This window comes from Ranitomeya variabilis, chromosome 5 (assembly GCF_051348905.1).
Source record: "Ranitomeya variabilis isolate aRanVar5 chromosome 5, aRanVar5.hap1, whole genome shotgun sequence".
NCBI classification, from domain to species: domain Eukaryota; kingdom Metazoa; phylum Chordata; class Amphibia; order Anura; family Dendrobatidae; genus Ranitomeya; species Ranitomeya variabilis.
The window spans coordinates 300,441,272-300,466,238 of NC_135236.1; the positions used below are offsets into that span (position 1 = coordinate 300,441,272).

The following is a 24,967-nucleotide window of genomic DNA, read 5'->3' on the forward strand; positions in this document are numbered from 1 at the left end:
GAGGTAGGATACCCCCATCCATTAGACCTCGCTCCAGGAAATTCCCCCCCCTTTCCAGTTGTAACGCGATTGATCTGTTTGTGCAGGTAGTCACTAATGACTTTAAGAAAATTCCCCAGCACATCCGGGGGGATAATTTAACTAGGGAGGAGAGACAACGTCTACGCCATCTGCAGCAGCTTCCAGGAGTTGTGTTCAAACCGGCGGACAAGGGGGGTAACATTGTTATTTGGCCCACTACTATGTACGAACGTGAGGCCTTCCATCAGCTAAAAAATTTAGTTTGTTACAAGAAGCTTACGTTTAACCCCTTGTCCGCCTATTGTGCACAGCTTTCCACCATCCTGTCTGCTGCTGTCGATGGTGAAGTAATTACGAAAGAGCTGGCCGCAGCATTGGTGGTCAAAGAGCCCACTATTTCTACGTTTTATCTCCTCCCTAAAGTGCACAAAAACATCAGTGTTCCCCCTTGGCGCCCAATTGTGTCAGGACGGGGGAATTTCCTGGAGAATATTTATAATTGGATTGATTCCATTTTACAGCCACTGGTGGTGGGTCTGCCTTCCTTCCTCAAGGATACGACACAGCTGCTTCGTATGGTTGATGGGCTTTCTCTTGATCCAGACACCCTTTTAGCCACAGCTGATGTCGAATCCTTATACACGAACATTCGGCATCATGACGGATTACGGGCCGTTAAATTCTTTTTGGATACATCGGACTACTCCTCCAGGTTCAGGGCTCTCGTTTTAGAGTTGTTAGAGATTACTCTTACTCATAACTTCTTCACCTTTAAGGGGTCCCTCTACCTCCAGCTCCAGGGCACTGCTATGGGGCGGCTTTTGCCCCCTCATACGCCAACTTGTTCCTGGGGCTGTGGGAGAGGGACCTCTTCCTGTCAGATGAGCGGCCGTCGTCGGTGGACTGCATCCTGCTCTGGGCGCGGTACATCGACGACGTCTTTCTCATCTGGCAGGGTTCCTCTTCGTCTCTGGATTTATTTTTTGAGGGAGTTAACAATAATGATCTGAACATTCGCCTTACCGTTAATCAACATCGGGAGAAAATTGAATTCCTCGATGTGTCTTTGTGTAGAGAGTCCGATGGTAAAATCGGCACTAATATATATCGCAAGCCCACTTCCACCAACATGCTGCTACATGCCTCCTCCTCGCACCCTGGCCACATGGTCCGCGCTGTACCCGTGGGTCAATTTTTGAGCCTACGGCGTATTTGTTCCACACAAGCATTGTTCGAGGTGGAGGCGCAGAAATTGAGTCAACGGTTTTTGGAAAGAGGATATAGCCGTAGGGCCATAAAGAGGGCCTATCATAGGGCTAAGTGGTCAAATAGGGATTCCTTATTGTATCGGACCCGCTCTGACACAAATGATGGTAATGTGATGAGGTTCGTCACTAACTTCAGCACTCAATCCGAGTCGATACGTGCTGCCCTTACAAAAGCTTGGCCCATCTTGATGACCGATAACACCATCGCTAAAATCATTCCTAAAAAGCCCGCTATCACTTTTTGTCGTGCAAAAAACCTGCGGGATCGGCTGGTACGTAGTCACTATGAGAGTATGCCCCCTCGAACATTTCTCGATGACGTCCCTATCAGGAGGGGTTGTAGGCCTTGTGGACGCTGTGTCGCCTGTAGAAACATCGAGTGTAGTGACTCATTTGTCGACTCGTCTGGGCATAATAGATTTCAAATTGAAAAATCAATAACCTGCGAGTCGAGGAATGTCATCTACTATGCCACGTGTCCGTGCTCCCTGATTTATGTTGGCCTTACAACACGCCAACTGAAGGTGCGGGTCAGGGAGCACGTGCGTGGCATTGAGGCGGCCAGCGAACAGGAGGATACATCCCTCCTGAAAACAATACCTAAACACTTCAAGATTCATCATAAGTGCAATAGCAAGGGACTATGCGTAAAGGGCATTGATTCCATCGACTTGGGTATTCGGGGGGGGTAATATCTCTCAGCGCCTCTCCCAACTGGAATCTCGATGGATCTGGACACTTAGTACAGTCCATCCACGGGGTCTTAACGAGCACTTTAATTTCTCGTCTTTCCTGTGATTCCCTTCTGCTGCACGTCGGTGCAGGACACTGCTTTAGTTTAGTTTTGTTGTTTTTATATTTCTTTTAATTTTTTGTTGTCTTTATTTATCTGTTATTAATGTGTGTATGTATATTCATATTTTTGCTTTAGTTGTGCTGTTCTTCTCCTATTGATGTCGTGGTACGTTGATGTGGACTTATGGGCAAGTTTACGCCTTGGACAAATCGTATCTTCCATGTGCTGATGGCCATTTTTACGGAATCTGCATGGGCGTTATACATTAATAATTTCTACCTGGAGTGGAGGACACTAGGGGCTGAATACCCTGACCTATTATAGGATAACAAGCTGTTTTTAGCTAATATATAATATTGTTATCAGGTTGTGGCCATGATTCCCTGTGCTCTCTGCGCTATCTATGTATTTATTTATTGTTTACTGTATATGGCCTTATTTGTGTTATTCGATCTGATGCCTGTTTCTTTTTGATATCTAGTTTGCCATATATTGCCCATGCATATATCTATGTTCGTGTCATACTTGCCATGTCACCTACTTATACCCTTGTTGTTCCAGCATGTGACTGTGGTTTTCCCTATTCCAAAATGGTGTCTCCCTTTTTAGCATGCCTTATGCTCATGCGCGGCTTTTTTCCTTGTTGTGCGATTACACTGAGTCTGCGCCGCTACACGCTCACCGCCGGGAGTCACAGGGCCATGTGCCGACTCGGCGTGTGGTGATGTGCGGCGCATTTGTGGATGTCTTGTACACTGGGATATTGACGCTCTTTTGTATATCTGGTTAGACAGTGAGATACGCTTATAGGTTTCCCTAGCAACCGTTATTCACTTCCGGTTGCGGCCCGGTCACTTCCTGTTTTAGGTAGATATAAATCGGCACATTTTATCTCCCTTCATATTCCCCCTGAGGAAGGTTTAATCACCGAAACGTGCGTCGGGGAGGGCGCACGGACCCTGGATCCATTCTACCCGGCTGTCCCATTTGAGGTAATGTGCATACATTCACTATATTATTGGTACTCGGGCCTTTGGTCTGATAATGTGAATGTTTGGGTTAGTACTTTTTAGCACAACAGTATGGGCTTTTTAGCCCACTATTTATATTTATGGGTATATGTTTTGATCCCGGCTCCGTGCGTCCTTTGTATGCTTCTTTAGTGGTGTCTGTGCACACCCTGCGGTACTTTGCCTTACCTGTTTCCCAGTTGTGATGTTTCTACAATAATAATTGTGTAATAATAAAGTTTATATTTTTATATTTATATTACAATTTGTATTTCTTTGGGTCGTTTTTCTGGGTCTTTTTGACCCATAGCTCTCTTGTTCTATATGTCATAGCGACTAATCCTGATCTATTAGTCCTCTTTTCTTGCATTGTATCCTCAGCATAGGGCTTTTTTCAGATCACTGTATTTACAAGAATTATTTTTTTGCTATGCTTTTTCTTGTTATGTGTTTGATTATTTACTAGGACTATGAAGGTACACCCAGTTTTTCATGTATCTTTACTAAAGCCTGTATCTCCTAATACCTTCCAGGGACGTGTTGTGCCAGCTCCGCAGCCTGTGGTAATTGATGGGCAAGAACAATTTGTGGTGTTGGAAATTGTTGATTCCAGGATTTGCAGGAATCGGCTCCAATATCTGATAAGATGGCAGGGATATCCCCCTGAGGAAGACTCTTGAGAACCTGTGGAAAACATCAATGCCCAACAGAACATTTCTCGTTTTCATCAGAGATTCCCTGAGAAACCAGGTCCAGGATCATCCTGAGGCCGCTTCTAAGGAGGGAGTAATGTCAGGACTCTGAACATTTTTTATTATCTTTTGTGCATTACTGCCCTTTTCCAAGATGGCGTCTTTGGTCTCATGTGCACTGTGTCTTCCTGCTATAAAACTCCACCCCAGCCTTCAGTCTGTGCTAGAGTATTCTGCCTTGCATCCAGCTCCTGACCTCTGGTGACTCCCTGGCTATAAACCTGCTCCTGTGAACCTGTGGGGTTATCCTGCTACTCTGCTCTGAGTTCCTGCTGCATACACCAGTTCCAGTAATCCTCCTTCATCTGCTGCTTGTGTTTACTTCCATCTGCATTTGCTGGACATGTAAGCTGTTGCTGCTCTGCAAGAACCTGAGACTATTACCCAGACCTCCCTGGTTAAGCTAAGATATTATTTGAACTGCCTTTTAAGCATATCTATCTGTGTTTTGGACTAAGCAAGGACTTACTCGTGTCAAGTATCCTCCAGAATAATTGTGCTTCATAGACTTTCTGCGTGATTGCATTTTCCACTGAAGTTTCCTATAGACTGCTAAGCTGCATTTAATATTTACTCCAAGTGTTGTGGACTTGAGTTTCTCTCTGCACCTGTTTGAATCACCATGTGATAATATAGACTTTACCACTTATAAAACTGTGTCCTGTAGTTGTCTTGTTCCACGCAAAGAGTTTCCTGAGTTATCCCCTATAATTTTTACAATTAGCCCAAACAATTTTGAGTAGGAAATGTGGACTCCTGCATGCACAATACTAATAGCACATATTAGTTGGATGCTGAAAGATCAATTTCACACAGTAGATGATTCAATCTAACTATATGACAACTTGCAGCAGGAGGATTAGCCTCTGTGCTGTTGCACTGACAAAATGGTGCCAGCAAAACAACATGTCCACTTTTTGTATGGAGAGGGACATGTGACTCTGGCAGCCAATGACAGAAGCCCTTGTGTCTGGAAGTTGTGGATGCTTTCTGCACATTGACTGCCCGAATGTTCACATTAAGTTAACTTAAAAAAAAAAAGTTACAATCTGACGCTCCTCTGACCTATGCACGCCCCCCCTCATAAAACACATCCCCCCTTCATAATACAGAACCACTATCCTAGCCAAAGTCCTACCAAAAGCATTAATGGAAATTTACCGAACTGTGAACACATTTTGCCGACTTTCAGGAAAAATGCTCGGCAATCCGAACACGAACCTGAATGTGCTAGTGCATCTTTTCTATGAACCGGTGACCAGAACTGAACTGTATATTCAAATTGTGGTCACACTAGCACTTTGTAAAGTGGTAATAATAACTTAGCTTGTCCTTCTACCTACCAAACACAATGATGTCAAAAGGTCTAAGGAGCATACTAGGCAGCAAACATATCAGGGCTCTATTTCATGCAAAATAAGATATTTTCTGTATTATATGTCAATGCTTCCATGTCTGGTGCTAAAAAGTAAACAGTTTATTCTGTGTTTTTTATATAAAAGGATGCATTGATTATGTGCATTTCCTGATATTTGCTGTATGATGCAATAATATAAATCCCAGCAGAGCATGCCCATCCTTTGTGGATCTGTTGTCTTACAACAGAACTAATTTGCGCAGAAACCTTGCAAGATATTCACTTGAAATAAATTAAAATAAGGTCTAGTTTTATTGTGCAATGTCCTTCACCTGGTGAATACCTGGTGATCCAGTTGTTTTTCCTTTCTTTAGTTTGGGTATAAGGGGAAGTTTCTCCTTTTGGAGAGTGCCAAACCAGCGTAAGTAGACTTATAGGCCATGCAATGCTCCCTTGCAAATATCCTCTTCAGAGAGGAAAAGGGCTGGGACTCTAGTGCAACCAACTGGGGTAGCAATCCTAAAAGTAACGGGTCAATAATGACTTTTAGGATTGCTATCCATATAGGTTACACTAAAGTCCTACTTCTCTTTCTCTCTGAACAGGAAATTTGAATTGTTTTAGTTGTCAATGCTGGTAATCCACATTTTCATTGTACTACAGCTGTGATCCAACACACATTTCATATTCATGCTTAGTGATTAATGACCATCATTGACAAATCAGAAGATACTGACTATCATATAAAGGTCCTTGCCTATTCTGAAAGAGATGACCAAATTACTATAAATCTCCATGCAAGTGGTAACCAAAGCCTGAGAATTTAAAAAAAGAAGCATTTAGTTAACACATTTTCTAGTGCTTGAGTATACATGAAATAACAGTATTTTATGTCTTCTCAAAATGGTCTATAGAAGCCTGTGATGAAGGAAGAGTTGAAAAATCATAAGGGCAACTAATCAGAAATAAAATCTTTTCTTTAAGTAATCTTCTGAAACATTGATTTTATTGAAATGGCAGTAAGCAGCCAAGTAAGTGATATCGCTGGAATCAAGGTCTCTCATGCAGCTCTCACAGTAAATAGCAAAAACCTGCTAATAGATTTCCTTTAAATGCATAGTAAAAGAAGAGCTGGAGTTGACCGTGGATTACTTCTAAGAAGCCTGTGATCTGAGAAATCACAATTTGCCTTTGATTGGATGTTGATATTCTTCAAAATGTGCTATTTCATCATCAACATCAACATTTCAGAGATTTAAGAAAAGCTTATGAGTGAAACATAAATGAATTTTTTGAGCAAAAGTAATGATGAGGGGTAAAACATAAATTCCTATTCTCACAACAGAGTCTTAGTAGATAAAGGTACATAAAATCAGTTATGTGACAAAAATAGCTATACCATTCTGCACATTATCTTACCATAACCAGAATATCTTTTGCCTCTTTACTGATAAAACGGGGATACAATGGGTCATCCATTCTTATAGACTGGAATAACTGTTCTTCATCAATACCATGGAATGGAGATTGGCCAATTAACATTTCGTACACCAACACTCCAAATGACCACCAATCAACTGAGTAGCTGTATTTCTGTCCCAGCAAAATCTACAACACATGCCAGTAAAAAAGCTAATTATTATTCAGAGACAGCACAGCTTTATCATTGTCTTACTGACAATCTCTTTATAGGGCTCTGACACAATGTTATTAATGGTGGTAACTGCATAACAATCTGGCATTAGATACATGTGTAATTTATGCTACATCAAAGTCTACACACTTTATACCTATTACGAGCTAGCAGAACAAACTATGGCCAGAAAGATACAAATATCAATATGTAACTGTTGAGAACTTGTGCCAGTGCAAAGACGTAAAAGGATTGTCCAGGACTATGAAACTGATGGCATATTCCTGTGATAGATCATCAATACCAGTTCGAAGTGGGTCCCACATCCAACATTAACAATGATTAGTTGTCATCAGTTTCTGTGGTTGATGGAAGTACATAGGAGCATTCTTGAAAGTCTCTTCAGAGATTGCTGCATGTCTACAGCCTTTGGTACTTTGATATTGAGATGAAAATTCAAAATCAAATTCTTCTTGTCATATTATATTTTTTTTAACTATAATAAAAAAGTTAATGCACAGTGTACACTTTTATCATGAGAACTTATGGGTGATGTTTGCAACTATTTGGCATTGTGTTCCATTCTAGGCTTCAGATTCAGGTCATACTTTAGGAGGTTGCACCAAAATATACAAAGTCCAGAGGTAATGTGAATTGAGTGCGAACATTATCATTCACATATTTCCTGATTTTCTGAATCAACAAAATTCATATATTGGAAAATTAATGTAACAATAATATTACTGGGGTGGTCCAAAGGCAAATTAAAGTTCATTCTAAATCGCTATCTATTTAGTACTGTAATCTAAGCTATTTTCTAATATACAGTGAAGGGAATAATTATTTGATCCCTTGCTGATTTTGTAAGTTTGTCCACTGTCTTTAATGCAGGTAACGAGTTGATTAGGAGCATCTAACTGGTCTGTAGGAGCCAGAAATCTTAATGGTTGGTAGGGGATCAAATACTCATTTCTCACTGCAAAATGCAAATTCAATTTATATAATTTATACAGTGTGGTTTCTGGATTTTTACTTTTTAATATTCTATTTCGCAATGTTAAAATTAACCTACCCTTAAAATTATAGACTGTTCATGTCTTTGTCAGTGGGCAAACTTACAAAATCAGCAAGGGATCAAACTAAAAATTCCTTACTGCTCCCTAACTACTATCTAACTGCTATTCTATTTTTTCCCTACTTCCTGTGTGATTATTACGCTTTGTTTGAGAATCTCATTGCATCAAAGGAAGCATAATCAGATCAGGGCGCAGAGGCAGAGGTCACTGTCACAGCACTTGCCCCCTCTCTGAAACAAAGCATCATCAGTGATGCTTGTTTCATGGGCAGAGCTAATCCTTGCTGTGTCCCTCCCTGCGAGCTGTGTACTGTGCGATATGCACAGTGACATTGTCCGCTTTGTTATTGGCTCAGACCGGTAATAATCAGCCAGCAACAGAGCGGTGTCAGAATACCTGGCATGCAGGAGACCAGTGACGTAAACAGCAGGGACAACGCCAGTCTCCTGCATGCCTGGTATTCTGACACCACTCTGTTGCTAGTTGATTATTACTAACTAGATGGTGGCCCAATTCTAACGCATTGGGTATTCTAGAATATGCATGTATGTATGTACGCCGCGCTTAGCACAGCCACGTTTTATATAGCACAGCCACGTAGTATATAGCACAGCCACGTAGTATATAACACAGCCACGTAGTATATAACACAGAGAGCCACATAGTATATAGCACAGGCATGTAGTATATAGCACAGCCACGTAGTATATAGCACAGCCACGTAGTATATAGCAGCCACATAGTATATAGCAGCCACATAGTATATAGCACAGCCCACGTAACACAGACAGCCACGTAGTATATAGCACAGCCATGTAGTATATAGCAGCCATATAGTATATAGCAGCCACGTAGTATATAACACAGCCCACGTAGTATATAACACAGCCCATGCAGTATATAACACAGCCCACGTAGTATATAGCAGTGTGGGCACCTTATCCCTGTTAAAAAAAATTTTAAATAAAAAATAGTTATATACTCACCCTCCGACGTCCGTCGAAGCTGTCCCGATGCGCGCGATGCTGCCGCCAGCTTCCATTCCCAGTGATGCATTGCGAAATTACCCAGATGACTTAGCAGTCTCGCGACCGCTAAGTCATATGGGTAATTTCGCAATGCATCACTGGGAACGGAAGCTGGCGGCAGCATCGGGACAGCTTCGGTGGACAGCGGAAGGTGAGAATAGCACATTTTTATTTTTTTTTAATTATTTTTAACATTATATCTTTTTACTATTGATGCTGCAAAGGCAGATTTTACAAACTACACCACTTAATGAATTCATGTAAGGGTTCAGTGATCATATTGACATCACAGATATATCACAGAAACCGTGTAGAGAAAATAATTACAATTTTGCCACAAAATTTTGTTTTAGTGTAGATTTTACATCTTCACATGGGGAAATGAGTAAAAATGGCCCCCAAATTTGCCATCCCAAATGTGGCTGTATAGTACTGCTTAGCCATATATCGTGACTTGAGAGAGACGGAGCGCTATCTGATTCTTGGAGCACAGATTTTTCTACAATAGTTTGTGGACTCTATATACAGAGCCCCAGAGTGCCAGAAGAGCAGAATTCCCCCTCAAGTACCACATTTTGGAAGTTACACCCCTCTGGGAATGTATCTACAGGTGTAGTGATGATTCTGACTCCATTGGTGTTGAGCAGCCATGAATGTTGCAAAGTATAAATTGCAAATCTGCCATTGTAGTGCCTGTACATTGCAGTGACCAGCTTATGCTTCTGGAGACATGCACCTGTAAATTAGGCAGGTTCTCATCGCTACAGAAATGCCAAATATGTGGACGCTAAATGTGGTTTAGGCACACTCAGACTTAGAAGGGAGGAGGGCATTTTGGAACGCAAAATTTGATGGATTTCTTTTTTTTGGGGGGGGTGAGGAACTATAGTGCTTTTCCAGAGCCTTAGGGCTAGCAGTAACAAGGAAGCCCCCCATACTTCCATTGATAGATAACTGACCTGAGTGGGGACTTGATTTTTTTATGGATTGAGTTGAAGTTTTTATTGGAACATTTTATTTAACATTTTGGATCACATTTATCATGCGCACTATGCTGAGAACTTACATTAGGGATTCCATCTAAATCTTCGAATTACGTAATTAAGATGAGGGATCCACTCACTATAATGAGGCAGTAGAATTACTCTATACTCGGTCTGGCCTCTGTTCAATGGTGTCCTTGTTTTCAGAAGTGCACAAAACTGTAGTGGACCGTGCTTTTATGCACACTTTAAAAGATCGACACCTTGAATCACAGGCCAGATGGTGTCCATAGTGCCTCCATCTGTCTCATTACAGGGACGGTTCTGCCAGGGTTCCTTCTGAATCATGTATTTCAGATATTTACATGGAAATCCCAATGTAAGCGCTCAACGCAGAGCGCAGGTTAAATGTTAGCTGAGCCTTACTGCGATCTTTGGAGGAAGAATGAACAAATCAACAGCAGATCAAGAATTGGTTTTAATTAATTTTTCACACCATTTCATATAAGTGTTTAGAAGACTTTATTAGTTGGGTTGGTGCAATTACTGCAATAACAGGTTTATATATATATATATATATATATATATATATGTTTTTAATGTTTGGCTGCTATAATACACTAAAAGACGCTATTTGATTTGCAAAAATTTCTGCATCGCCATATTTTGAGAGCTATAATTTTTCAATATTTCTGCAGACAGATTAATGTGAGAGCTTCTCTTCTTTTTTTGTGGGAAGAGTTGAAGTTTTTATTGGTGCCATTTTTAAGAACATAAATTTTTTTTATCACTTTCTATTCCGACTTTTTGTTCGGCAGTTTGATAGTTTTTTCCAGGTTTATTTTTTTACGGTGTTACCTGAAGGGGTTAACTAGTGTGACAGTTTTAAAGATCAGGTCATTATGGACGCGACAATATCAAATGTGTATTTTTTTCATTGTTTTTTTACAGAAACATACGTATTTATGGGTATAATATTTTTTCATTTTTTAATTATTTTATAATTACTTTACAATATTTTTATACTATTTTAAAAACTTTTTAAAAACTTTTTTACTTAGTGCCTTTATTGGACTTTAACATTCATTGCTCTGGTCACTGGTATAATGCACTGCAATATACCAGTGTTGCAATGCATAATACATGTCAGTTTTACACTAACAGAAGCCTCTTAGACCATGCTCCTGGCATGGTTGAAGCAGGCCACCATCGTTGATAGACTTGGAGGTTGTAATTACGACTTTGAGTTGCCATGATGACCATCAGGTCCTCACAATGACGTCATGGGGGCCCCGGTCGGAAGGGAGTGGGAGCCCCTTCCCTTTCCTAGCCTCCTAAATGTTGTGATCGAAATTGATTGTGACATTTAGGGGGTTAAACAGCTGGGGACTGCTCCTGGCTGTGACAGCTGGAACTCGGCTACCACATAAGCCGAGCTCCTGGTGGCAATAGCACTGAAACAGCTCCTGTGCCACGCATGAACGCCATGACTTACATATATAAACATCGGACGGGGTGGCCCCTCTCTGACCATGACATATAGGTACATCAAATGTTGTGAAGGTGTTAAGGATTTACTTATCTCTAAACTTAAAGGAACATAAAAGGTAATAATAGAATTATACATGCCTCTGGAGCAATATAATCAGGTGTCCCACAGAATGTACTTGTTTTGGCATCTCCGAACATATTCTCCTTACACATTCCAAAGTCTGCTATCTTTATATGTCCTTCCATGTCCAAGAGTACATTATCTAACTTCAGGTCCCTGAAATATGACAAAGAAATGTGAAGCTAGATTATATTGTATAGAACAATCAATCAGTTATGCCATCAAAGGAAGGCATAATTCCTCATAGTATTTAATGCTAAATGGTGTTCCTTCATTAAGGACCCAATATTGGGTATAATCAATGACCATACCACATATCTCCAAGGGGTATAAATGATGGGACAGGCTCAAATTCAAACCTTCTGATCTTTCTTTCTCATTGACATGAGCCATCAAGAACTATAAAAAAGCGACTGATAGCAATAGCCATCCCCAAATCACCTCTATCAACACAAGTCTTATGGCCATTTTTAGTCTATGACCAACCTTTTAGGGTATGTGCACACACTGAATATTTTGGCAGGAAAATGCAGTGGCAAAAATGCACTATATACCATATTTTTTTCGGACCATAAGACGCACACCCCAATTTTTGGGGTGGAACATAGCAGAAAAAAGATTTTTATGAGATGGGGGTCCGTCTTATTGTCCGAATTTAAGGTATCTTACCTGAGGGCCGGTGTTGGTACAGCGGGGTCACAGGAGGCAAGGTCCCTTCCTCAGGATGAGGCTACAGAAATGTGTCCACGCTGCTGTCTGGTGTCCACGCTGCTGTCCGGTGTCCACGCTGCTGTCTGATGTCCATTTTCCTGAAGCTTCAGGAAGATGGCCACAGTGAAATCGCTGATGTATTCGCCATGGACACTGGGCTGCGGCATGAACAGTGGTGTGGACACTGGACAGCAGCGTGGACACGGGGCTGCGGCGTGGGCACATTTCTGCCTCCTGCATCCTGAGGAAGGGACCCTGCTCTGGTGCACTCTGCACCGCCCACCGCCGCAGCATTGCCACACCTCTGCCGCCACCGATTCTGCTGCCACAACCCCCACAGTAAGCCTGCGTTCACACCATAAGACGCAGCCCCCATTTTCCTCCCAAACAGATGTATTAAAACAAAAGGTAAACAAGTGTGTAAATAATGCTCCACTGTGTAACAGTATGGGAGTATGACAAAGGGACAAGTAAGGCTACGTTCACATTAGCGTTGTGCGGCGCAGCGTCGGGCGCAGCCGCGGCGGCGCATGCATCATGCGCCCCTATATTTAACATGGGGGCGCATGGACATGCCTTTTCTTGCGTTTTGTGACGCATGCGTCATTTTGGCGCAACTGTCAGGGCGCAGAGGACGCTGCATGATGCAGTTTTTTCTGCGCCAAAAATCATGCAAAAAATGAACGCATGCGTCACGAAACGCTGCGTTGTGCATGCGTTTTGTATGCGTTGTGCGTTGCATTGCCGACGCTGCGCCGCACAACGCAAATGTGAACGTAGCCTTAGCAAGTGCAAACAAATGAACAGACCAAGGTGCAAAATAAGATAAGAACCATATATAACCATAATATGTTTAATTACACCTGTAAATAATGCAGGAGAATAGTTACCAACCATATGAATGTGCCCCAGGGACACCCTGGGAGCATTTGATTCATATTGACACTGATTATTAATTATAGATTATAATTATCTACAGTATCTCTATTGCATTCACTGCTGTCTAAAAATTAATGCAAAAAAATGCTACAAAAAGAAGCACATATATAACAATCATTCTTAGGCCGGGGTCACACTAGCGATGAATACGGATGAGAGCTAAGTGATAAAACATCACATAGCACTCGGACCAGTATTCATCTATGGGGCAGCTCCCATCACTGTTTTTTTGCTCGGCCGTATTCTACGTGTGAGTGAAATCACAGCATGCTGCCATTGTCACCGACGCTAGGCCGAGTCTCGGCGCACTCGCACCCATATAAGCCTATGGGTGGGAGTGAGACAATGCACATCACTCGGATATCCTTGAAGATAAGTGTATTAACATAATGTATCTTTTTTTCAAAAATAAATTTTTATTAAAGAATTATTCAAATAACAAACATTGCAGTGATAAAAAATAACCAAACATTTAGCTGGGTGGAGTACAAGGGGAGGGGCTAATGTAAATGACGGGAAGGAGTAGAGGTAAAAAGGAGCCCAAGGGGAGGTTGTCGAATCTAAATTTAAAATAAAGAATTAGGACTAAACTGGAGAGTCAGGAGCATGTAAACAAAGTGAAGGTGTGGCGAAGAGAGTATGGTTGGCGTTTTCCACCTTTAAGATAATGTATCTTGATGTGTAATGTGCATTGTGACGTGTTATTAGTGATAGAGTTGTGTTCTGCCCAGCAACATAGAGTGTGTAGGTATGGATAGAGTTAAGAGTTGGGACTAGCCCAGCGAGGGAGGGGCTATGTAGCAAAATCAGACAGGACATAGTTTGCAGCTAGAGCAGACCTTTGGTCTGAGTACTCAGAAGAGCCGCATGAGTAGGGTGTCCCCAAAGTGAGTGGAGTCCGAGGCAATGGATAGCGTGATCCTGAGCAGAGAAAGGAAAAGCAATAGACGGACAGAGTGATTTGCCAGAGATGAGTCTTGGGACACGACGCCTAGCAATACGGCCCAGAGGTTATAAATCAGAAAGGAAATGAGCCAGGACGGGACAGAGAATGTGAAATGAAGACAGTGCCCTGGGCGGGACTTCCAAGGCATCAGCAAGCAGAGAAGCTATGTAATGTATGACAAACTATTTCCCTTAAGAGGGAAGAGGATGCCGGTTGAGAATAGGACTCTTACTAACTGGACCGTAATAATGTACTGGGTGTGGTGAAGACAGAGAAATGTGAGACAGGAACAAGTACACTTGAAGAGATAGAGAGGCTGAGTGTGAAGATGCTGCGTATTGTGAAAGAATCATTCATGAATTTATGCACCCGCTATCTATTGCACATACCCACCAAGTTACAGTTAAGTAACAGACTGCTTATTTTTGGGTGGCGGTCTCCTTCATTAATCTTTACAACATTGGTCCTGGCCAGCTGAATTCACCAGCATTATACGGCCTGCCAGAACAATAGGTTCCTAAGAGTTAAAGTCCATACACCCAGCTAGTACCCCCATTTTCATGTAAAGTCCGGAGCGCGGAAGACGAGTATCTCGCCCACGGCTACCACCCCGCACCACGTTACACAAACACATAATAGGAAAAACCATTTTTATTTGTATTTTGGACATGTACTGATGTTTCTTATGGATGGTCATATTTGCATGAAACAATATGTCTTCATATAATCTACAGATCAATGGCTTCCAAACAGTAGTGTAATAAGTAACACGGCTATTACCTGTATACTACTCCTTTTGAATGGAGGAACTGGAGACCACATACAATTTCAGCAGCATAGAAACTACAAAATAAAATGAGGAAATGTTAAGTTGAATAGAAGATACCACAGTAAAGTGATATATACCGAGCTATGGTTTACTTCTTTCTACATACAGGTGGCACTAAGCAGTTGGGCAAATATGACATGCCAATGGTCAAGCCACAAACCATACCACTGTACATATGTGGACCCAATATATTAAATGTTGTACCCATTTTCAGGTTTTTGACTAGGAGTCCGACCACTGCTGTTATGTAGCTTGCAAGCAATGTGCTGAAGCTGGCAGGAATAAGGAAGTAACTAATTCTGGCCAGTTTTATAACAGCGCTTACAAGTTTAATAGAGCTTGTAAGCACTTTACATGTTCTGATATCTAGCAGTGGTGAAAGGAAAAGTGATAATACCTCAAGAATAGAATAACATTTCTAGAGGCAATTCATTGCAAAATTGCATATATTTACAGGCACTATCAAAAATATAAATTTATGAAGATGGGAATAATCATTTCATATATTTGGTTCATATATGTAAATTTTTATTTAAAGTATAACTGTTGTTAAAGATTGTTTTTATTACAGAAATTGAAATAGCTGTCAATCCGTGGGGGTCTGGCTCCCGAGACCCTCAGAAATCACACAAAACCACACTCTGAAGAATAGAGCTGGGCACTTATATGTTGTTCAATTGATGGGAGTCTTGACACTCTGACCCCCATTAATCGGCTGCTATTTGAAGTGTCTGCAATATATGTATTTCTTTTTAGGATTCCATTAACTGGACTATGTCAAATTCGCTAAACTTCGTCAGACCTGCATGGGAATTTTGTTTTTAAGTAAAATGTTGAACTAGGGAAAGTGTCAGGGGGTGTTAGTTTAAATAACTCATTTTTGTGTGTTATTATTATTGTTCCCTGGTTTAGTAGGGGGTGGTGTCTGATAAACACCTCTCCATTACTAACACCAGGACTTATGTCAGCTGTGTTTTTGGACAATTCACAACTGACTTCGACCCCAATCCCCATTATTCCGATTGCCACCAGACCATCGGAAAGAGCAAATGAGAAGCGAGCGCCAAAATTGGAGCATTTCATGTGATGCTCCACTTCTGGGGAAGCTGAGAGCTGGTATTTTTAGGCTGGGAATGGCCCAGTTATCAGGGACCTTTCCAGTCTAATAATATCAACTCTCAGCTGTCTGTTTTACCTTTGCTGGTTACCAAAAATAGGGGGGACCCCGTGTAATTTTTTCATTTATTTATTAGGTTAAAAGATGTACAGTAAGCTATACATGCAAGGCATAAATTATTAATCTCACGGATATCTATCTACCTATCTATCTTCTTTCCACATCTTAACACATAAAAAATACTGTAATTTATATTCTTCATTCTATTCCAGTACGTGTCACACAGACGGCACAAGGATATCATCCATGTGATGTATGTATCTACACGGACCCATTGACTTGTATTGGCCCTTGTCTTCCGTGCTGCCAGAAAAAACAGACATGTCTATGTGTGGGTCACACGGACACATGCTCTGTGTGAAAATATGGACACGACATGTGCCCGTAGTTTATAATGGGTACATGTGAATACATACCTCCGGTATGTGTAAAAACGGATGCTACACAGACCAGAGACACGTATATATGAAGGAGGCCTAAAAGATTTACAGAAAGGGATAAATCAAATATTTGAGGGCCACCTCTTGATTCTGCTTTCCAGTAAGGGTATTTTCCCACATGGTGTAATTCCAGCGTTCTTGCTGCATTTTTCATATGGTGGATTTGGTGCACAAAACATGCAGCACTTTACAGTACTAGCAAAAAAAAAAGAGCTTTCTGAAATCTCAATCACTCGCTGCTTTCTTTTTTTTTTGCACATATTTGGTGCAGGGCAGTGTATTTGCCAAAACCCAGCATGTGAATAGCTGCAGCATTTTTCACCCATTCAAATGTATTGGTGAAAAATGCACCTAAAATTTTCTTAAAAAATGCAATAATAAACACCTAAAAAAAGCAACAAAAAATAAATTTTAATAAGTATGAAAAGCACATGTAATATACTCAGTTCTTTGCCTACACCTTTGTTATTCATACAGAAAAATACGACGTAAAAATGGCTGTGTAAATATACCCTATGTGCCACTTTTGGTCACCATTCTTAGAACAGAGGTCTTTGGACATGTGGGGATTTCAGGTTTGGGTACCCCACTGAAACAACATGTACGCGTTTCCTACGGATTATTCATATATATTAGTTACGCAGTTCTACATAATAGATTTGGTAAACAATAGTTTTAGAAACGTTGATAAAGAAATGTTAATAAAATATAAAGGAAACATACGTAGCTCTGGCAAGATCAAACTTATGGCAGCTTTGTATATGGAACATGAGGTCTCCTCCGTTGAGATATTCCATGACAAAAAATAGGTTCTCCTGTTCAAGAAACACTGATGTAAATAAATTGTGTGTATGAAGGGACAAAACAAAACCTCTACAATGTGATCTACATTCATAACAATTTTTCGTCCATTTACACAATAATCTATTCACCGCCTTGCACTGTGACCTCCTATGTCATTACTAGAACAGGCAGAAGTCCCAACATTATTAGTCACCTGGGTGCAGATATGACTGTGGTATAAATGTACTGACTGATGATGAGTCAGCTTCCTGGCGAAACCTACACCACAGCAAGGCAAAAAACCCTGAGACGAGGTTATTGCAAAGTATGGGTAAGATGATGAATAGAAGATACCAAAAAACTGAAAACTGCACATCCCGCAATCACCGAATATTCCTTAATACAGCTACAGCTGGTTAATTAACTAATTATAATTCACTACGTATCTGTCAAGAGGTAATATTCAGTTCATGGTAGCCAGACTGATAAACTGTATCATCTGTCTTCATCAAATCTGTCATGGCCAGTTCATTTTTACAAGAATCATCATAAAAAAAAACATGACTGAACATAAAAAGATAAATTTGCAGAAATACACCAAGCTCACAAATAAATCAAAAGCCTTGTTCACACTTTTAGGTTTTGGTGCTGTTTTTCGATGGTTTTTACAGGTGAAGCTGGGATTAAATAAAGAATAATAAATCATATGTCTTTTGTTCTAGGATCTAATTTTGGTTAACAAGCATCTAAAGTGCATTGTGTATTGTTCAACTGAATGAATTTTTACTTTCTTGGCCTTTTTTTTCAGAGAATATGAATAACACCAAAACTTTTTCTCCACTCATGGTTAGTGGTTGGGTGAAGCCATTTATTGTCAAACACATACCCCATTTCTTAATACTGTGTATTGCCCCCTTTAACATCAATGATAGCTTGAAGTCTTTTGTGTTAGTTGTGGATGAGGTTCTTTATTTTCTCAGATGGTAAAGCTGCCCACTCAGTCTGTTATGTCACCTGATCCAGTTCAGCAGTCGAATTCACTCCCCTACAAATCTCCCAGCACAATTCTTTCTTTTTTACTTTCACTTTCAGTTTGGTCCATCAGATGGTGGTGTTCCCTTACAGTTACTCAAGTCTCTCTTACCTATCTCGATTCAGACTTCTCTCACATCATTTGCCAATCATTAGAAGTTTTTACTATGAGGTGTTCTAGTTCTAGACTATATATAGAAAATTTTATTTTTCTACTCCCTACGATATTATCAGTGAAGATCTTGGGTTGTTCATTTGATCGAAATCTCTCTGATAATCATTAGTTGGGGATTTTGAAGTTGCTTTTATGAGTCTGTGATGATACAGATGATACGGAAATGGGAATAGTTGGTGAATAAATTAAAAGACTATGATCAAATTTGGTATAAAGAAAGGGGTAAAATTGGGAAAAAAATTTGACTCACGTGGCGGGGTGAATAGTTGAGAGAGGGAACTGAAGAGCCTTGCCCACCCTTCCATTATTATTACTACTACTGATCCAGGTTGGGGTGGGTGGGAAGATTGTAGAAGTTTAAATACAGATGTTATATGTGTGGTTTTTATACATTTGAATATGATGTGTTTCCAAAACTGAATAAATACAAAAAGAAAAGAAAAAAGGAAACCAAGCCCTGATCTAAAAAGCAATATATTAGTAAATGAATCAGTGTGACTAAATTGTATAATGGAGTATTGAATGACATGATGTATTTTTAAGTTCCGCAAACAAATTATATTGGATTTACACATAATTTTCTACTGAAAATAAAGTTTATTCTGTCGTCAGATGTTTTCATGGCTAAAAATATTATCTGAAGTTGTTTCAGAAATACATATTTCTAAAGTTTTAAGCATTGTCCTGCTAGGTATTCCAGCTGCTCTCATCACAAATACGCCTATGTGTGATGCTACATGGTAGACATGGTCCCACTCTTCAAAGTATAAAAGCCCTATTGACTGGCAGAATCTCACTTCTTGTGAAAGCCTTTCATGTGTCGAGTGACCATCAAGCTGGGAAAAAGGTCAGACATCCAGAAATCAATTCTGAGCCAGCACGATACTGGAATTAAAAGGTAGCAGAAAAATCTTTACACCGTCTGCACCTCGCTCTATTCTCTGCATTTTCCATTTGACTTTTAAACACCATCTTTGATTGAATTGTGTGGTATTGTAAAAGGACAGAGCAGTAATTGGCTGTTAAATGAAGCCCAAAGTGCACAGTGATTTATTCAGCCTTTGCTGCGGTGGTTTCTCTGGATTGAGAAATGAGTTTGTCTAAAGTGAAGAAAGACATCATTCTACTAAACGTGAGTTGTATAGAGCACATTGTGTTCTAAGGAGGCACTGATATCTTTAGTACTGTAACATCATTTATACTCAACATCATTTATCTGTGCCCTCAAGAGATGATATTATTTTATGGATTGTGCTATCATTTATGCTATGTGTTCAGGGGGAATTATTATCTTATGGCCAGGCTGAAGCACCTTTACCAATCAATAAAATCATACAATTAAAATGGTTGCAAGTACCAATTGATATCTGAACTAATAATGTATTGTACTCACCTAAGCTTAAAGTTCAGAAGCTATTTCCTATCCATAAGTTAGGGCAAAGGCTTCGTAAATTGCTGAAGAATTGAGCATTGGGACCACCACTGATCCATAGAATGTGAATGAAGTAGAGGTCAAGAATGCTTCTTCAGAGCCCCATTCTTGGCATCTGTGGAGGTTCCATTGGTCATAGAAGATATCCCCTTGGCAGTAATTTTATGGATAGATGATTATTTCCAAACTTGACACAAACTATACTTTAAAGGTGTTGTCCCACTTACAAAGTACATTTTAATTAAAAGATTTTGAAATAATAAGTGGGCAGCACGGTGGCTCAATGGTTAACCCTGCAGCCTTGCAGCGCTGGAGTCCTGGGTTCAAATCCCACCAAGGACAACATCTGCAAGGAGTTTCTATGTTCTCCCTGTGTTTGTGTGAGTTTCCTCTGGGTTCTCCGGTTTCCTCCCACATTCCAAAGACATACTGATAGGGAATTTAGATTGTGAGCCCCATTGGGGACAGTGCTGATAATGTGTGCAAACTGTAAAGCGCTGGGGAATATGTTAGCGCTATATAAAGATTATTATTATTATTTCACAATCGGATGTGTTAAAAAATGTTCATGTGCTGAGATAATCTGATAAATGTTTCCCTGCTATGTACTGTGTAATGGCTGTGTCTGACCATGCAGAGCTGCTCCAGTTCGTGGCCTACACATAGCACAAGCTTCTGGCCATGAGGGCATGGAGAAGAGTGAATAATCATTTTTCTTTAGCAGCGGGGACAGGCTTTAGCCGCAGCAGCCAGCTTCTGCCTCCTGTCACCTGCTGGTGCTCCGCTGGCACTGGGGGGCCCACCTGACTCACGGGCCCCATAGCAGCTGCATTATGTGCTGCTATTAGCGACATTTCACTGGCTGTGGGTCCCTGGAGCAGTGGGAGCCATAGGCAGCTGCTGGCCCTGTATGCCAGTAGGTGTCAGTGCATGAGCCCACTGGAGAATCCTCCGGTTCTCCAGTGGGCTAGTCTGACCCTGAACATGGGGCTCAATGGACACAGAGATCAGTAATAAATAAACTGATGCCCCTGTTACAGATACTTTATATTTCTGCATATGCCTAAACTGATAGCTGGGTACTTGTGAAAGAAAGTAGTAGTGCTTGGTACAAAAATGGGCACCTCTTTTCTTCTTATTTACTTACACAATCGACACAAGAGCTTTTTCAAGGGCACACACAGAATTGATGGAGCTAACAATATTTGTCACTTTAGAGGAAGGCATTAGGCACCACCTGTTTATGAATGCAGGTGAACTTACACTAGAGGAAGCCAGAGATCTTTATCAATCCACATAAACATGTACAGTCTGAGTGACAGCTAGTCATTTTTGTAGAGTTGTTAAAAGTGAAAACAAGTTGCAATCCTTTCCACTTATATACAATGGCAATTTTACAGTGTAATTCAGTATTTCACTACAACATTGGCCACAAAGCAAACTGAGATAACCTCTATAATTGCAGTTCTTCGATTAATGGTGATATATCAGTCTTTTGATCAACCCATAAACAATGTGTGCTAATTTGTTGAAAATTGCTATTACATAGTTACGTTCAATCCTCCACAGACCTAACTGCGTGATTTATGGACAGTAAGGCAAAAACTATCTGAGCAGCTACATTTCAAAAGAAAAATAAATCCTTACTAAAAGTAGTTCCCAATCAATTTAATATCAGTTTTCCCCTTTTTAGTTATAACTCTTAAGTCATTAGCTTCACTTTAACATCTGTTCATAAGAGGGGTGGTCTGAAATTTAAATGAATTTTCATCTTTAATCCCTATTTATTTGTTGCCATAATCTAAACTATACTTGAATGAAAAATTCCATATCTTTCCCTAATTACACTATCTGATTGCTTTTCTCTTTTTTTTCTAATTTCTTTTAATGACACTTTGTCATCAGTGATGCTCTTTCAGGGCCTGTGCTAGTCCCTTTGCGATGTGCACTGTGTGATAAGCACAATGACAATGTGTTCTGTCATAAATTAAATTTATGGGATCATAACTATCAACTAAAAAATGTGTATATGTATTCACCCCTTTTGGTATGAAGCCCCTAAAAATTTCTGGTGCAAGCAATTACCTTCATAAGTCACATGCTTAGTGAAAGTTAGTGCACCTGTGTGCTATCTAAGTGTCACATAGTCTGTCAGTATATACACAGCTTTTCTGAAAGGTCACAGAGGCTGCATCACTAGGCACCACTAACCAAACAACACCATGAAGACTAGGGTTGAGCGAAACGGGTCGTTCATTTTCATAAGTCGCCGACTTTTGGCAAAGTCGGCGTCTCATGAAACCCGATCCGATCCCAGTGTGGGTCGGCCACGTGGAACGCGAACTTGGCGCCAAAGTCGCGTTTCGAATGACGCCTTCCCCGCCATTTTTTTGAGCCAATTAATTGTGGGCAGCGTGATGACATAGGTTCCGGCTCCTGCGGCATCATAGTGCTATGTTACGTTTTCGGACGTAGTAATTTCCGGAGTCAAAAAATAACATATGCCTTGCACGGAGGAGGGAGAGAGAGAGAGAGAGAGAGAGAGAGAGAGAGAGAGAGAGAGAGAGAGAGAGAGAGAGAGAGAGAGAGAGAGAGAGAGAGAGAGAGAGAGAGAGAGAGAGAGAGAGAGAAAGAATAAAAAAAATAATTTCATTGACATACATTGGGTTTCGTGTTCCGGGTCCGGAACCTGACTTTACAGTAGAATCGGCCGATTCCATACGATCCGACATCCGAGAAGGTCGGGTTTCACAAAACCCACCTCGATCCTAAAAAAGCTAAGGTCGCTCAACCCTAATGAAGACATAGGAGATCTCCCAACAAATCAGGGACAAAGTTGTTGAAAAGTACAAGTTAGGTTGGATTATAAAAAAATATACCAATCTCTGATGATCCCCTGAAGCACCATCAAATCCATTATCATTAATTGGAAAGAACATGGTACCACAACAAACCTGACAAGTGAGGGCCACCCAAAAAAACTCTCAACCTGGGCAAAGAGGGCATTAATCAGAGAGGCAGCACAGAGACCAAAGGTAACGCTGAAGAAGCTGCAGAGTTCCCAAGCAAAGACTGGAGTATATATCCATATGACCACAATAAGCCATAAACTCCATAGAGGTGGCCTTTATAGAAGAGTTTTCAGAAAATCTTTACTTACACACAGATTTGTAAGGCTCGTTTTGAGTTTGCGAAAAGACATGTGGGAGAATCCTCAAATGTATAGAGAATGGTGCTGTGGTCAGATGAGCCCAAAACTGAACTTTTTGGCCACCAAGGTAATTGCCATGTCAGGCGGCAAACCAACACAGCTCCTTACCCCGAGAACACCATCCCCACAGTAAAACATGGTGGCAGTATCATGCTGTGTGTTTTCGGCAGCAGGACAGAAGAAATGGTCCAAGTCGAGGGGAAGATGAATGGTGCAAAATTCAGGGATATTCTTGAGCAAAACCTATTTCAGTATGTCAGTGATTTGAGCCTAGGGTAGAGGCTCACCTTCAGCAAGACAATGACCCAAAGCATACTACTAAAGCAACACTTGAGTAGTTTAAATATGTAAATGTTTTGGAGTGGCCTAGTCAAAGCCCAGACCTTAATGCAAATGAGAATCTGTGGTCAGACTTGAAGAATGCTTTTCACCAAAGGAAACCATTTAACTTGAGGGAGCTGGAACAGTTTTGCCTTGAGGAATGGGCAAAAATCCCAGTGTCAAGATGTGGAAAGCTCAAAGAGACTTATCCAAAGCAACTTACAGCTATAATTGTGGCAAAAAGAGGCTCTACTAAGTAGAGTGGGGTGAATAGTTATGCACTCTGAAGTTTTCAGTTATTTTGCCCTATTTGTTGTTTTCTTCACAGCAAAAAGAAAACCAAATGTTCACAATTATAAGCATGATCTTTACATGATCTGATAGAAACCTTTAAAGAAAAAAACCCAGTGAAATTCCGGACTGTGAGGTAGCAAAGCACAAAAAATGCCAAGGGGGTGAATACTTTTGCAAGCCAGTGTAGATCTTAACAGTTCATTTACATATAAGAATAACGTGTATTTTTCTTGAATAAAACATCAGATTGCAAATATCAAGGTATCATTTTATTCAGCTCCTTATAACCTGCATGCCCATATAGATGGCTTAGAAGGGTGTATCCTATGGACAGATTCCATTTAAAGTAGTTTTTACCAAGCAAGCACTGCTCTATAACTACAACTAAATATTTATAGTGTTTGATTATAACAATGACTTATTCTAGTGATGCATGTATGTTTCTATAGTCCATGGAGGATACAGTGGAGCACAGAAATATTGAGGAACATGAAATCTGACAATACTAGTGCAGCGCCCCAGAGTCCTGGTCGTTGCAGTACTGTGGCTCCGCCACTAAGGGGGAGCTAAGGGTACTATTCATTAGGCCACTCCTCACATACTGGTAAAACTGGGGGTCAGGCAGGAAGTGAGGAAGAATGCTGACTGGGTTGGAACCAGGCAATACCCTGTGGCAGAGGGTGTTGTAGGGGAAGATTCGGTAGGGTCCCTGTCAGGGGTGGGATCCTGACAGAGGCCTGGCAAACAGAGAGAAAGCTACGGGACCGTGCCTGCTCAGCATAGCGGCGGTGCCCTAAGAAAGGATCAGAAGCGAGATATATTGTGCTGAGTGAGAAACGAGATCAAAGCAAGAAGGAGAATACCAGTAGGCGTCGTGCTGTAAGATCGAGGCAACATCCTACTGAGGCGCAAAGCCGGCGGCCGGAACGCCGAGGAAGTATTTCTATACAAATAGCTTCAGGCAATACTTCAAACCAACGGCAGGACAGTCAGTCATAGGCGGGCTGTCTCACCTAAATCACCTAAGAAGACATAGGGGGCAACCTGTGGAGAGGGGCGACTCTAGGGTCCCGGAAGAGCTCCGAGCCTACCCGTCATACGGGTGCGTCCCAACCATAACACCGGGAGGGACGGAGGATTA

General features: G+C 40.9%; 1 protein-coding gene across 3 annotated transcripts in view; it reads right to left on the reverse strand.

Moving 5' to 3' along the window:
• LOC143775860 (protein kinase C theta type-like) overlaps nt 1-24,967 on the reverse strand; it is a 228,005-nt gene that overhangs the window by 26,211 nt on the left and 176,827 nt on the right. For all 3 annotated transcript variants that reach the window (XM_077264488.1, XM_077264489.1, XM_077264490.1), the window contains 4 exons: nt 17,302-17,393; nt 14,913-14,975; nt 11,554-11,692; nt 6,624-6,812 (listed from right to left, as the gene is read on the reverse strand). In XM_077264488.1, the coding sequence (XP_077120603.1) occupies nt 6,624-6,812; nt 11,554-11,692; nt 14,913-14,975; nt 17,302-17,393 (483 nt within the window). The remainder of the gene's footprint in view (nt 1-6,623; nt 6,813-11,553; nt 11,693-14,912; nt 14,976-17,301; nt 17,394-24,967) is intronic.